Source organism: Thermobia domestica, chromosome 15 (genome assembly GCF_964235325.1).
Source record: "Thermobia domestica chromosome 15, izTheDome1.hap1.1, whole genome shotgun sequence".
NCBI classification, from domain to species: Eukaryota; Metazoa; Arthropoda; class Insecta; order Zygentoma; family Lepismatidae; genus Thermobia; species Thermobia domestica.
The window spans coordinates 172,630,721-172,646,854 of NC_137468.1; the positions used below are offsets into that span (position 1 = coordinate 172,630,721).

At 38.2% G+C, this 16,134-nt stretch overlaps 1 protein-coding gene across 2 annotated transcripts in view; it reads right to left on the minus strand.

Annotated features, from left to right (window-relative positions):
- Positions 1–16,134, minus strand: part of LOC145671367 (sialin-like) — a 91,077-nt gene that overhangs the window by 1,207 nt on the left and 73,736 nt on the right. For both annotated transcript variants that reach the window (XM_081740431.1, XM_081740432.1), the window contains exons 7-9: positions 11,550–11,682; positions 10,680–10,835; positions 4,648–4,733 (exon numbers count right to left, since the gene is read on the minus strand). In XM_081740431.1, the coding sequence (XP_081596557.1) occupies positions 4,648–4,733; positions 10,680–10,835; positions 11,550–11,682 (375 nt within the window). The remainder of the gene's footprint in view (positions 1–4,647; positions 4,734–10,679; positions 10,836–11,549; positions 11,683–16,134) is intronic.

The following is a 16,134-nucleotide window of genomic DNA, read 5'->3' on the forward strand; positions in this document are numbered from 1 at the left end:
TTACCAAAACCCACTTCTTTTCACTACCCTCGCTTACGCGCATGCTCACCATCGGCAATGCGCCTGTTTCCTCCAGATGCACCCCCCGTGCTGCCGTGCGGGGTCACCAGCTTTGCCCTACACAAACTCGGTTATATAGCATTCGTGCTTTTCAGTGGCCTAGTTGGTTTAATTTTTTGCACATTAATTTTTATGTCATGAATCCGGAAGTCGTATTTACACGCAAATCGTAAAAGAATTGTAAATTTTCGACAATTATATCTGGAATTTTATCTGGGTCAAGTAAGATGTCAACAATTCTTTCTAGTGGCGCGCCAAAAGTAATCAAGTACGAAAATTTTAATAGTAGTAGTAGCAGTAGTACAAGAAGAAGAAATAATTGTAGTAGTGGTAGTAGTGGTATAGTAGTCCATAGTCTAGTGGTATAATGTTGGACTCACCTGTATGGTCTCGGGTTCGATTTCCGGCCGGTGCACCTTAAATTTCGGCGTCCACCCAGCGCCGTAAAGCAAACTGGGGAATCACGTGAATAAAGATATGACGCGCTAATCACGTGTCCGTGGCTAGGCTGGACGTAGTTTTGTTGATCGTTTACAGGTGGCGTTGGAGCAGACTCAGCTCCGCGAAAGGACATTACGTCAATGATTGTTATTAATTAATACTAATTGTAGCAGTAGCAATTTACTGTTTCTTTGTACTGTTTACAAATTATTTGATAAATCTAGTTTTCGAACCGTTATACAATACATTTGGATTTAAATGGAATAAATAAAAAAAGGTTTTCAGAATGGATCGTCATGTCCAGTCATCACGAAGTAAATTTTAGTAGGTGTAATGGTAGTCAGCTACGTGCGATATACGAAGGAAACAATTGAGGCGTGCCGGATACTAAGTAGGGTTCCTACTTATTTGGTAAACACAAATTCCTTGTTTTTCACATTTTTCAATGTCACGATTTAGAAATTTTCAGTCTCTATATAATGCGAAAAAGCAACTATATATTCCTGATCAGGGAGTTCCTCATCTACTATGCATAATTGTCTATAATGTTCATGTAAGTAGATAAGTTTTGCAAAACAAACTAACTTATTTTTATAAAATATTCCCTATCAAATAGCCGGGTAAATCAAAAAGAGAAATGGGTTCTCAAAAATAAAAATCAACACTTAAAATTCGTTGACTTTTACAGGTTTCTTCAGCTTTTCGTGAAACCCAAATTTTTCCAAGTTATACAGATTTTCCAGATCTTTAGGAATCCTGTAAAGGCAAATTCAATATAGTATTGTTTCTTGAAAATCCCTCTTACTAGTGCATCCTCAACGATCGATATAATCGTAAATTTGTTTTGAAACTGTATTTTTAAGATAAAGAAGAACGAATTATTAGGGTAAAAGCACCAGTGGTCGTCACTTTAACATTGAAAACTTACTCTTTTGTCTCTTCTGTAAGCATCGTGAATCTTTCGGACTCGTACCATAGCTGGAAAGACACACTAATCCTTCCTATACATCATTATGTAGTTAGAATTCAAAGTCGAATAGCCGTTGAAGGAAAAACAATATATTTTAAAATCCTTGTACTGCACCAGTAGTCGTCACCTCAAAATCAAAAACTTCCAGTGGTCGTCAGGAGTTTGTACAAGTGTTCGACACTCACTCACTTGACACAATTTAATCAAAAACTAATTGTCTATCAATTTAAGGTTATGAACAGAGTATAAAGTAGTAAGCGTAATAATTGTACATCACTTTTAGCACTCGAGAGAGAAAATAAAAATGTCTTTAGGCTGCCTATATTGTATTTGTATGTTGTTATTGCTCATTAACATTTGTTTTGATACCTCACGATCAGGCCTAGGGATGCGCACGAGACAGGATTTGAGGCTGTCTCCTCTCGAAAAGCTGCCGCGAAGGTTATGTCTCGTCTCGAAAATCGTATATGTTTCTATTGGATTGGAAGAGCTCTACTTCGTCTCGAATTGCGTAACGAAAATTCTGTCTCTTCTCGTTTCGTGTGCATCACTAATCAGGCATGTAGGCAGAAACTTAATTTCGGAGGGGTTCGATAGGGATTTGCGATATCCGGATTTAGATATCGGCACAATATCGAAATTTCTTCGATAGATCGAAATATCGACCTATAAACGATAGCAAAATATTGAAAACATAGAAATATAAAATATCAATAAAAATTTCGATATCAATATTTTGATATTTGAAAATATCAATCGTTCGATCGAAATATCATATAGCCCTAGGTTCCAACTATTGCCAACTTTAAAATTAATGTGAAAATTGCTAACTAATCTTCTATTAGTACTAATGTTTCGGAGGGATGACTGGACCCCATTGACCAACTCCCTGGCTATGACCCTGGTCATAATTCACCACATTAGGGTGTAACCAGGGCGTGAAATCATGACAATCGAAGTGGAGAAGGACTGGCTGGAGAGTTAAAAAAAAAGTTAATTATACCGCTGACTATCATCCATTAGTTAGATATGAAATACGTGTATTACATACGAATTATTCTAATTATTTTGCAAACTTCTGACATTATTTCATTTTATTCTCCTCCAGCAGGTTTCTAGTGGGAGGTACTTTCTTCCAAAAATATTTAGTGGGAGAAATTCTCCCCATCTCTCCAGGATTTATCACTGTGGGTATAATTAGCAAGAGAGCAAGATTCACAGTTTTAATAAAGTAGGCGAAAGTTGTGTTGACAGTGTGCATTCCCGTGACGACTATTGGTTCCTTTTAATATACAAAGTATGATCCAGTAGTCGTCAGGTTGGCGAACTCTAGTACAAGTAAGTAAAATGTGATTCAGTAGTCGCCACACCCAGTAACTCATAAACTTGCTCGTAGATATAAAATCGGGCACGAGCAAACGTATTCTAGGGGTATTAAATCTAAGGTTCAATCCCTCCGATTAATAAAAACTATAGTAATGCAATTGATAAGTGTCCAGAAACGTACCTGATTCATTTACGCATTTACACAAGGGAACACTCTTCTGCATGTAGTTTGGTGACACACTTCGCTACTTTTCCCAAAAGCATTCCTCCACCGAGGGTTCTGTTGTTACATATCACATGACATTGAGAGAAAGAGTGTAACGAAGCTAGCAGCGTATATCTGAATTTTTAATATCATGTGCTTTTCTTATTTTAAGGATTTTAGTGCGTAAACGACTACTACTGGTGCAGTGACGACCACTGGTGCTTTTACCCTACTACTCAGCACACCTGACGTTGCATATAGAAGCCTTTTATTAGCTTCGCCCTTACTACCCGGTAACCTCCATTATACCAACACAACGTAATACTTAAAAATTCAATGTGTGTTTTCATTTAGAAATGGTAGATGATTTTTGCTGTTTTGATAAGAGACGCTATAAAAAGTACAGACAAGAAAGAAATGAGAGTGAGTCGGAAAATAAGTTTCCCTGGCTTCTAAGGACAGAGGTGTTTATGCAAGACAAATAATATTGGATAAATTGCAATGCATATTTTATCTTCCCACATAAGAACCAAAATCATTGATGCTTTTGTTATACCACTTTACAAGATTCAAAACTCCTCTTGGTAAAAAGGCGTGGCTTGCATACGGGAAAAGGTATTCACGGCTGTCAACGCTTCGACATTTGTTCCAAAGTACCTATAACTGAGAACAACCTTGAATGCCGGAAATCGCTGGATGTGAAATCGGAACTGTAAACCGAAGGGGCAAAGCGTGCCCAAAAGATGGTGGCAAGATGACTTTCCGTTGAATCCCCCGAGTGTGGTCTCGCATTGTCGTCCGAAAGGAGGACGGCAGAATTCAAAATGTCAGGAAGCTTCCTGCGAATAGAACATTTATCTCTTGTATGTGATTGACAATGCCGCTGAATATTACTTATTCTAACCTCCATACTTGCGCAGAATGGCCTGCTCATCCAAACTTTCTGGTAATCCAGCACTGTGATAATACGATCTGCAGTATGTTGGCAAAAGTTACATATGGACGGTTGTGTGCCCTAAATCGATGTCTTGCGTGCTCAATTGCCTTACGATTTCCCGAAGAGGAAAAAAGAGTAAACTTATTTTCCGACTTCTTCTCGTATACGATTAAGAGTTCCCTCGTGGCTATATAGATAGCATACGCGTCTTTGGTGTGGGAGACCTGGGTTCGATTCCTGGCGGATGCTCATATGGTTCGAATCCCACGTTAAGCTGTAAGTTAACACGTATCACATAGCTGAACGCGACTCTAAATTCACGTCCAATCCAATCAAATATAAGACTAATCATTGTCATGAAGAAAACTTTTGCATTCACACTCAAACGCTCTTACACAAGAATTTTATGGTTGTTAGTCCAATTTTGGTGCATTTTTTGTATCTTATATCTTGTATTCTTGCGAATCTTGTATTCTTGTAACTTTGATTACTTGCAAGAGGGGGAACATTTTGTAGGTCAATGTATCATTGTGTTTATGAATATGAAGAAAATTATTAGAAACATTAATGAGAAAATCATTCGGACAAAACTCACCCATATCAGTAAACTACTCTTTATAAAACCTTGTGAGAAAAATGAATTATCTATATGTGACAAATATTTGGCTCTTGTGACGTAACAATAAGAATGTTACAAACATAACTTACCTCTTCGTTAGTTAAAATTCCTATAACTAATGGGGCTAATATTCCAGGAACGTTACACAATGTGTTTTCGATGCCCAAAATTGTTCCTGAAAAAGATATAGAACAGTTCAAACTGTATGAAAACTATCGCTATAAGCAAATAATAACGAAATCTTATAATTAATACGTAACACTATTGTTAACACTGAGATAAATGATTAATACCAAATTTCGAAAATACAGAAAATCAATTTGCAGATTACAGATTCTATCTTTGACACATAACCCACAGTAGTTAGCCCGGCAATGAAAATTTGACATAATTATCTAGTATACTGAATATAATATTTCCATGAATATGTCAGCAGGTGATATTAAGTGACTAGTATGTATCATATGATCGCAACGATGGTGGTTATCGCTGTTTGTTGATCTGTGAAATTTCACATTTCGTGAGAGTCGATGTGCTGTCGGATGCAAAACTTACACTCCCATCTATTTTCTGCCAGCTGACCAAGATGATAGCCGTCTATCCTGAGAGCTAAATACACACTCGCAGGGAAATATATCTTGGAAACATCGAAACAGTGCGAACTGACAACGAGTATGACACATATGGCAGTATGAACAACTAATACAACAAAAGGTACCACGGAGAGTGGATGTGGCTGTGCTTAAATGATGTAATTTCTCAGAGGATGCATAATTGTAGAGAGCGTTTCAGAACCGTTCACACCGTTAGTGTAGTATTACGTGTGTCATTAGAAACTTTTAACATGGCAATACTGTAGTTACAAGGAGTCGGAAGAGGATTCGTAGATGGAAGTTCAGATTGACCAGGACCAACGCTAAGCCTGAAATATGTGATCGCCATAATGCCAAGACCCAGTAACCTAAATCTACCTTTGAAATTACATCCAAAGTTCATAAGTCTGCACGAACTCTCCTGAGAGTATTTGCACGTTGCGAATATTGTACCGACGCATCGCCACTATTAATAAACACATATAAACCAATTGGGTCACCGCAAGGTGCAAGAAAGTACAACAATTAGAACCTTGTAGCATTATCCAATGAAGGTCGATTTCGACAAACTTCGGACAGGGATTAACAGACCACAATTTAATAAAATACTATCACCCTAAGATAAAATACGGTGGTGTAAGGATAATGGTGTGCGGAGGAATTCCAAAAAATGACCCTACTAATTTAATTTTATGCAATGGCTACATTAATATTGCGAAATACATCGAAGTATTGTAAGTTTGATTGACACTGCTCTTTGAATGAGACGTAAATTTTGCGGGACGTCACGCAACTTACGCATGACATATACATTACTGCACACAAAGCAAACTCATCGGAAATGGCAAAATGGGGTTCAAACTCAGACACTGGCTTAAACAAGATTTCTATAGAAAATGGTTAGGATCTCCTGTAACTAACGAAGGAACATTTCTATTTAGTGAATTCAATTGCTGAATATGATTACCAGCACTGGATGCAGCACCGAAACAAACAGAGAAAAAGAGGGAATGAAAATGAAATGAAATCTTTGAGTTTTACGTCCCACAGTTATGCCGGTTAGGCTAAAGGAGACGGTGATTATGAGAAATGAATGAAATGGTGGAATGAAGAAAGTAGGAGGAAACGGGAGAACCCCGAGAAAACCCACGCACACGGTGTTTGTCCACCACAAAGTTCACTTGGCGGGAGTAGGGTTTGAACCCGGGACCCCATGCACCAGAGGTGAACGCTCTACCACTGAGCCACCGCGGCCCCAGAGAAAATGATGGTGTTTAGTGGCAGACTGTATACAGGGTAGGAGATAAGTGAGGACAAACTGCGAATATAGAACGTAGAAAATGTCTAGATATGCCATATTACTTTTGAAAAGAGTAGAGGGATTGAGGTCAAAAGTTGGATATAAAGAATGCATATAGAGCTCAACTAAATAGGCGTAATATGAATGATGGGGGATATGTGAAAAGGCACCATGTGGGAATTACCGCAAGAAGAATGTACGGGAAAGGGGGCATATGACATATGGCTCTTGACGCGCACTGTCTATTGAAATCAATAGTAACCAATATAGTTTGAGACCTCTGTTTAATTCCAACTGTTATGGACCTTAAGAATGATTGTGTAGCTGATACAAAAATGGAGATAACAGTGGGCACATTTGTAAAACGATAAAGACGGACAATCGGGCTCGTCACAGCTGTCGACGGTATTGAAATTGAAGCAGTAGTCGACAGGTGTCATGAATGCGCCAGGTGCTGTTTGCAAATATCCAGTTTTGTATAAAGCGTGTCTAATCATATATTGGAACCTTGGTGCTGTAAACTGGAAGTGGGTGAGTTATTGCATGTTAGTGAAGTTGTCCCGTTGTCATATTTTGAAGTCAGATGACAGAACAACGGTATTTGTTATATATTTTACGAAATTCTTATACTGACGGAAGAAGAACACATCCAACAGTTGTATGAGTGACGTGCAACCACCAGGGATAAGGAGTCGGGTAAGTTCAACATTATTCGGTTTCTGCACCAACTCTTCATCTCTCTTGGTTCTCCATGAATCAACGAGGAGTAACAGTTTTATCTGCTCTATAGAAGGCCAGAAAACGTCAGTTATACACTCTTTCAGGTTATCCTTGGTTTCATTTGCACTTTCACCAGCATATGAAAGAATATTGGATGGATCGGGAAGTTTGTTGGCTGGGAAGTGGCCTCACTCATGTTGTTCCTCATTCATGTCACTTTTACGACAGTGTTGCTACATTGCCATAGCGTGGAATACCTCTTGTTACAGAGGTCTTAAACTGTATGGACCACCATTGGTTTCAATAGACGGTGTGCGTCAAAAGCCATCTCCCGTAACCTCTTTCCCGTATATTCTTCTTGGGCTAAATCCAACATGGTGGCTTTTCATACGTTCTCCATGATTCACATTACGCCTATTCAGTGGAGCTCTACATGCAATCCTTATACCTAACATTTGACCTCAATCCCTCTACTCTTTTCGATATTAACATGGAATTTCTAGACATTTTCTACGTTCTATCTTCGCATTTTGCCCTCACTTCCACCCTGAATACGGTCTGCCACTGAACACCTTCTTTTTCTCTGTTTCTTTTGATGCTGAATCCAGTGCTAGTAATCACTTTCAGCAATTAAATTCACCAAATCGGAATGTTCCCTTGTAAGATTCTAGAAACGACCATACAAATTCCTGAATAAACGGCAGTTACTTGACGCATTTCTGTCACAGAATGTCATGAATGACTTCCTGGATTACATATCAAGTGGAGCTGAAGTTTTGCGTGATGCCAAAGAGGCTCCACTAAGGGCTAATTCGAACATCAGAAATGGTTCTTTTTTTGTAATTTAACTCAACAGTTGCCATAAGTTTATTGTGTGCCATATCCACACTAACCGTAGAGAAGAGCCAAGGGAAAATGGCAATGAATATCTAGACATAAAAATTAGATCAACTTACCGTAGTTAAACTTCATTCTGTATAAGGGTGAACATGTTTTGTAAATAGCAGTGAATTATCAACAATTTCAAATGGAGAATAAACACATGCCACAAATACGAAACTTTCGCACCGGATGCTAGTACCAAAGCAACTGAAGACAATCTGCTTGGTTCAGTGTGCAATAGGATCGACGGTTCCTATGTTGACATGATGAGTAATATCAACAAGATTTTCTACAGGCGACATTTTCGCCCTAACCTTTGAATACCTAAGAGTACTTGCCATCATCTTGCCGAGGCAATGGAGGTCACTGACATCCTATCGTCCTGTTTGTGACAATTTGCATTATCGGCTAGTTCGTTATAGCCTACAGTGAAACTACTAGATTTGCAGTCATTTGCTCATGAGGTAGTCAATTGGCTAATCTTAGAATCTCTATATTTTAAACACCTGCTGGGCAACAAATCAGCAAACTAAATTAATAATTTTGTATAAAAACATAATTAACTCTGTTTTTGTTCCTAACGTATTGAAAGTAATTCAAGTCAAAACTGTCACCGTTATTGGTGTTATTTAAAGGAGCATCAGCTTTAAGCCTAGTATGCTAAAAATGCGGATAAATTGAATTACTTGAACTGAAATTGTAACCAATTTTACAAATGGCGGAAGCCGCCAATTGCATTTTTTGGTCGACTTTCTAGTCGTATTACATGTTATATACACTAAGAAATATGTATTTAAATATAAATTGTTAGTTATGTAGGTTAGAGTATAGAAAGAACAATTAGTCGAATCCAGGTAAAAGATGTATAGTCATAGTTAGGTGTGAAAATAGTCAAAATTGAGAAGGAGTTCCAGCGGGAAGAAGAGGGCCAGTTACCCAGATGTTCAGGGTGAAAATGTTGGATAAAATGAAAAATAAATGAAATGAGTACGTGTAGAGTAATTGTGAATGTACTGTATATAAATGTTTTCCTGAATATGTGTAAAGTGTATAAATGGTGAACGATGAAATTTTCCACTTTAACCACTTCCTTTTCGGCAGCTCACTATAGGAGATGTTTACGCTCTCCAAATACTTTCCTCCTGACGACCCAAAATTATTTACACTCAAATTCCCAAAATCATACTTTAAAACATTTTTCTTCTTCTATTACCAATTTTCTTAATAGAACTCTATATATTCTACGGCATTTTCCATATGAGTTATTGATACCGAAAAAAATATGATGTTACGTAGTTTTATTACTAGATAATGTACTTATATCATTCATGTTGTGAGATTATTTAAAATTTCGAAACTGTAAGTCTCTGAACCTCGTATTTCTTGGGATTGTGAGCAGGAACATGGTAATCAAGTGTATATTTTCGACATGTAACTCCAGTGATGTAACTAGGGGAAAGGGGCAAACGGGGCATCGAATTGGGAGGGTGAAAAATTGGTCAAATATTTGGGAGAGCGTTTTGGTTTGATTGGTCAGGGGGGCGCTAAGGCGAGTTCTTGTCTCGGACGACACCTACACTGAGAAAAAAGGATTAGGATTTCCGTAAGGATACATCGTATTTACGCGGGTGCGCTCCTTAAGTAATGTAATTTCATGTATAAAAGTACAACTGGTGGGAACACCATGCCAAGTCTGGAGTTCGGCGTCTGGATTTCGTGTTAAAAACATCTTTCCTTCTCGCAGAATGTTATGACGTCTTATTACTCTCGCAAGGTAAGGAGTCACAGATTTAGAAAGATCCAAGAGGGGACAGTCGTAGGAAGGTGGTAACAACATTATATACGTAAGTAACCACCATCGGAATGGGTATGGCGTTAATTCTAAATTTAAAATGGTGGTCCCACAATACAAAATTTTCGCTGGACGGTGGTGTAGATCGTACTACGGATGAAACAACATTATTTAATGTCGTGACGCGCGTAACCTGGTAAAAACAGCATTTACATGCCGACTGGATTACACATTTTTCTTCATGTAGCGTAGTTGCGTCGCTGTATGACTCCTGTTAATACAGTAGTTTTCCTGGGCCTATGTTGTTTAGCAGAAGGGGTCCAGCTCTTTTCTCTAAAAGATGTTATAATTTTGGTAGTTTCTGTTCACATTCGGTTAGTTTAGGGTAGGTTAATTTAATTTAGGTTAGGTTAGCTAACGTTCTATTAATGTAGAGGACCCGCATAATTTTCCAAATAATGATAGAATTTCGCTTATTTCTACTAATATTAGGTTAGTTTAGGTTAGCTTAGGTTAGTTTATGTTAGGTTAGGTTAGATTTGGTTACTTATGTTATGTCTAAGTACTTACATCATTCATTTCTCCCGTGAATTTTGTATTTTTACGTGCTTCTGGACCCCTTGTACTAAACATATTCCGTTTCCTGCAACTACAATAGCTTCCCTGTAAATATCGATACAGTAGCTCTTCTGTAAATACAATATCTACTTTCACTTGCCTGGATTTGATAGAATAATGAAAACAATCTTTGAAAATTGACAGAATGTCCACTCCTAACCATATTCCAATTTATAATTAATTGTGTATGAATATATTTATATTGATGCCTAATACCTGAGAAATTGGGAGCAATATCCAAGCTGTTAGGAAGTATTCCTGCTGCAAAGGCACCGTTGATACCGAATCCAACTGTAAGAAGTGCAACCGACAGAGCAGCGTTGCAACCAGTAAAACCCATCAAAACCAAACAAACTGCCGGTACCAAGTGAGCTACAACAGAACAAAAGAGTTTGCTTAAGATATACAGAGTATCCAATCAAAACAACTTATTTATTAAGGACAATTTTATGTTCTTCGTTCAAATAAGGGCTGTCCAAATGAAACGAAGACTTTAGTAGGTTTCTTCACTAATAGTGTTATTGACATACACTGCACAAATGTTTCTGGTCACCTCCGAGGCTACAATTCGACTTAATTCACACAATACAATATTGAAACCAATGTTTATTTACTCCACTTAACACCCCATGCACGAGTGGAACATTTTCAGAAGGCACGGCGGCTCAGTGATCGAGCGCTTATCTCTGGTGCATGGGGTCTTTGGTTCGATCCCAGCCAAGTGCGTTTGTGGTGACAACATCGTGTTCGTAGGTTTTCTCGGAGTACTTCCGTTTCCACGACCAATTTTTCCATCATCATTCATTTACCATAGTTATAATCTGATGCAGAAACTTGCCGGTGGTAGAATTCTGGTGGTTTGAAGTTTTTGATTTGGCGGGAAAATCTACTAAACTGTCTTCAACACTGACTTATTTATTTTGCAGTCAGAGCTTATAAAAATTTCTGATGCACTCTTTGCCTCTTAATTTATACCCTGCCATTACCAATTATCTCTTCCATCACGTATTACTAAACGAAAGTACAGTATTAACAATCAAAAAATTTTGTTATAAACTCATAAAGTTTATAACAAAAAATACATACAAAAGCAGGTACATAGTTTTCTTGTTGCAGTTGTAGACAGAATTCCTTTCGTTCGTATCATGTCGGCAAAGTAGCAACTTATGACTGCAAATGAAAAACGAAGAATATACGGTAGGCTGGATAGAAAACCGTTCTGCAACAAAAGTAAATATATTTTAGCACAACTGATAAGAATATCAATAGTATAAAATACAAATCAGATTGCTACTTCCACATTTTAATTTAAAATGTTTGTTATAATAATGTCATAGAGGAAAGGGTGCAAATGTGGAAACGTGAGGGTAATGTGGAAACGTAACCTATGTTGACTGCAGAGACCTTTACCCTTGCGGCGATTGCCGTAAACAATCACCCTCGTCCCCATTCGTCACGACACAACGCTATGAAGCGGTCGGCCAGTGTAGTTAATGGTGGTGCGTCAATTGTTGTTTACACATTTTAGTGAAGTTTTTGGAGGTAAGTATGTAGTATTATTAAGTCTAAAGTATCACAGATGTAATGTAATATATATCAGAGTATTGTGAAAGGGAGCTATTGGGAAGGTATTGGTGGCATTCAATCCAGCGTTGCCAATGTGTGTGTAATTGCACAAAATGTGTGCAATTTCGGCCTGTTTGTGCATTTTGTGTGTAATGTTAATCTGTCTGCATTTTGTGTGTAATTTGTCACAATTAAAAATTTTGATCATTGATGATTTTACGAAGTTCTTTTCATTCAAATATTCATTATTTCCATTTTTTTCTGAAAATTGCCTTCTAGAAACTACGAGCTCCAACGCCTGACTCCAGGCCAGCGCAATAAAACCACAGAGAAAATAACAAGCTATTTGTTATTTTGTTAATCTCTTGTTATTTTCTCTACAGTATGATAAAACCTATCTTGCTTCCTTGATACCTCACTTCTTGTTTTTCAGAGGCGGGTGTCATGACATCCCCAAGCAAAGACGCTTTGTTCAAGCAAGCAATGTGAATGAATGTTGACCCTCAATGTTGGCCAAAACATGAGGCGGAGGTGGTAAGAAGTCTTGTCTTCTCACCACTTGTGAAGAGAATGCCATTTTGCAAACAGATGAACGACAGAGTGGCCGATGTCCAATTAAAAACATTAAGTACATTGAAAGCAATGGCGCAGACTTTCCAAGATTTATGTGGGTGCATATCAATAGCGGGTCATATTAGCCTATATGTTTTCATGGAAGTCTCGATGTTTGATTGATTTACTTTAAGTTAAAATATTTTATGAACATTGTCATAAAGGCATGTGCTGTGAGAAAGTAAAATATATCGGTACTATAAGGATAAATTGGGGCTGCCCTAGCTCAGTCGGTAACACGACTGATTTAAACGCAAGAGAAACTGGTTCAAACCAGGGTTCAAGCTAAAAATCTTGTGGGTGCCGGAGCACCCACGTAATCGGCGCGCATGGTTGAAAGTAAAATGAAAATGGCAATGGGCGGGAAGGTGACGGTTTTACAATAATAATAACAATAATAATAACAATAGTAGTAGTAGTAGTAGTAAATCAAGCGATGAATCCCTGAACAATGGCTGGTCAATGTACACTCATGTCCAAAATGACTGTCGCATATTTATAACGGTCGTGTTGTGCGAATATAATTGGATAATAAACTCGCAAGGTACTTCTAGTACTGTTACTATGTGTATAATCGGGAAATGTATATTTGTGCTAAATTTCACAGAAAAAAATTATAAATACGAAAATTAGAATGAGTACACCAAAATGTTGCTAAATGGACAAGTAAAGTTCTTTTTCGTTATATTTTTCTTATTTACAGATCTTTTGACATGAAATTTACCACATACATGTCTCTGCCGATTATAGACATAGTAAGAGTGTTAAATGTACCCTGCGATATCATTATCCAAATATATTAACACAACAATCCTGTTATAGATATGCGACAATCATTTTGGACATGAGTGTACAGTGTACGTATAGGTATGTACGTCATTAGACATAATATACATATAGATAGGTAGTTATGTATTGTGTAATGTGTGCACTGTCTTCCAGCTTGTGTGTAAAATTGTGCAATTTGGACGAAAGGTGTGTGTAATTTTGCTTGCCGTGTCTGGCAACACTGATTCAATCACAAGCAAACGTGTTTTAAACTTAATTCATACAATCCAGTTTGACTACAGTGCGGGTAACTTGGAAACTTGTGGATGAGGGAAATGTGGAAACGTTTCCACATTTTCCTTACCCTAAAGTCCGTTGCATTGTTTTATTACTAGTAAATAATTTATTGAAGATAACACACATTTGAATCATACAAGTATATGTTAGATACTTTTTATTCATGGCCTAAGTGAAGGGTAGGGCAGAGGGGTAAGGTTTAGGAGTAAAGCAAAGTGGAAACTAACAAAGAGGCAGGAAAAAGGCAAATAATTGTCTCCAAGAGTATTATTACAGCGTCCCAGCGTACCAAGCACCTCTTCAGACGATCCCAGCGTACCGAGCACCACTTCAAAATATCCCAGCGTACCGAGCATCTCTTCAAAAGTTTGTGTGTCATCATATGAAATATTGAAAATGCCCTTTTTGAAGAGGAAGACTCCGAATAGAGATCGTAAGCCGAGTTCTTGCGCTGTTTTGACATCGTCTCCATACAAAAACAGCTCGAAGAATCCTTATCTAACCATAAGAGTACGACTAGACCTAAACAGAAGCCGCCTGCAGGCGCTAACAAAACTAGAAAAATGCCCAAAGTTCCTCCTGCAATTAAACAAAAACAAACAAACAAAACTCTGCAGTCTCTCTTCCAGTTGGAGTAGAAGAGCCCACCGAAAAAGACACTCTGTGCATATTTTATGGGAATCCATTTTCGAAAGACATGCGTAGTAAACTATGGATTCAATGTCAATTATGTAAGGAATCGAGCCACTCTTAGTGTGCCGGTGGGGAAACAATCATTTATGTGTTTACATATTGATTTACTGTAATTTTAGGATGTTTCCACATTACCCTAAGTTTTTTAAAAAACGAAATATGCTAGTACATGTGCCAAATATTTTTTTTACGTATATGATTTTTGCACTTGTGAATTATGGTCCCATATTTCTAACATTCTAAGGCATTTTGAGGCAATTTTCCAGGTTAAATTAACGATTCACTGCTTTTTCACAAATGAAATACAAATTGGGTTTCCACATTTGCACCCTCTCCTATATTTATTAATTTATGATTGTAAATTAGGAAAAAGTTGTTTTCATGTAACTATGAAATTTTTGATTTCTCAGTTTACAATAATGTAATATAGGTTGTTCGCTGTATATCCGCCCATTTTGAGTTCAGTGCTCCCATCTAGCGTATCATGTTGAAACTATGAATTTGCTGACGGGAGCAGTGTTTTGTCCGACCTTGTCGGTGCGTGAGTGCGTCGAAAGTCAACCGGTATTTGGAGGGTTATGTAATGATCCTTTTCCATGCTGTTTTCATACGTACGCACTGTGAAACAAGGTAGGGAGAATGCGTTAAGACTTAGTGTGACTACTGCAAAAGCTATTGTGGCCCGTTACACACAACAGGCTCTCCTTGCGAAACATTCAACCACGAAAACTATCAGGGGAAGGGCTGCAAGCAAAGTGACACCTGTAGTGCTAAGAAAAATCTTTCGATTGGCGTGCCAAAAAACCCTCCGATGCAACGTGATATGAGCCAGAGATTCCACCTCGCACCGTCCACTGTGAATAAAACAATTCGCTAGTGCCTCAGGTTGAAGTGTGTGCCGAATTCCCGTGTACACAACCTGCTACCGCGTCACATTACCGAATGCAAGACGAACTGCAGGAAACCGTATGAAAAGTACCTGACGGGTTCCAAATGAAATAAAGTTGTCACAATGGATGAATCATATGTCCATCTCACTGTTGGTGGTCACATTCAGCCGATTTCATACCGTGACATTGACTGCAAGGGGCGCAGCAACTTTGCCCGTGAATGCAGGGAAAGCTTCGCTCGAGGCTCTATGGTTGTTACGGAATTCGGAAATGAGGGTAAGTTGCCGATACGCAAGCTGAACAAAAAGGTGAAGTCGAATGCAAGATACTTCCAAGTATCCATTCTGACACCCATCTATCGGAGGAACATCCCACGTTTGTATGGAATGGACGCGAACCAGGTGATGATCCATATGGACAAGGCTTCGAGTCACTAAGTTTTTATCAGGAAATGGCAGAAGAATTAAGAATTCGTATCATTATGTTTGAAGATATTCTTGTGAAAAGCGCAGATGCTAGTCTAATGGATTTTTGGACATTTGAACTGTTGACGTCTTCAACATCACCATCACGCACCCTGGATGGTCATGGAAAGCGTGCAAGGAGGAGTGGGATAGAATTCATATGCCTCTCGTGCGCCGAATCTCATTGTAATGGAAAATGCAATGCCGTGTAATAGTCCACAATACTGGGGGTCAAATAGAACATGATCAGTGGTAGTGGGGTGGTATCTCTTAAGGTGAGTGCCCGTCAAAAATGGTCGGATATAAAGCAAACAACCTTCTGTATTCATGCACATAAGATTTGTTATAAATAGTTCGAACTCATAAATGTGGTAGTTATTC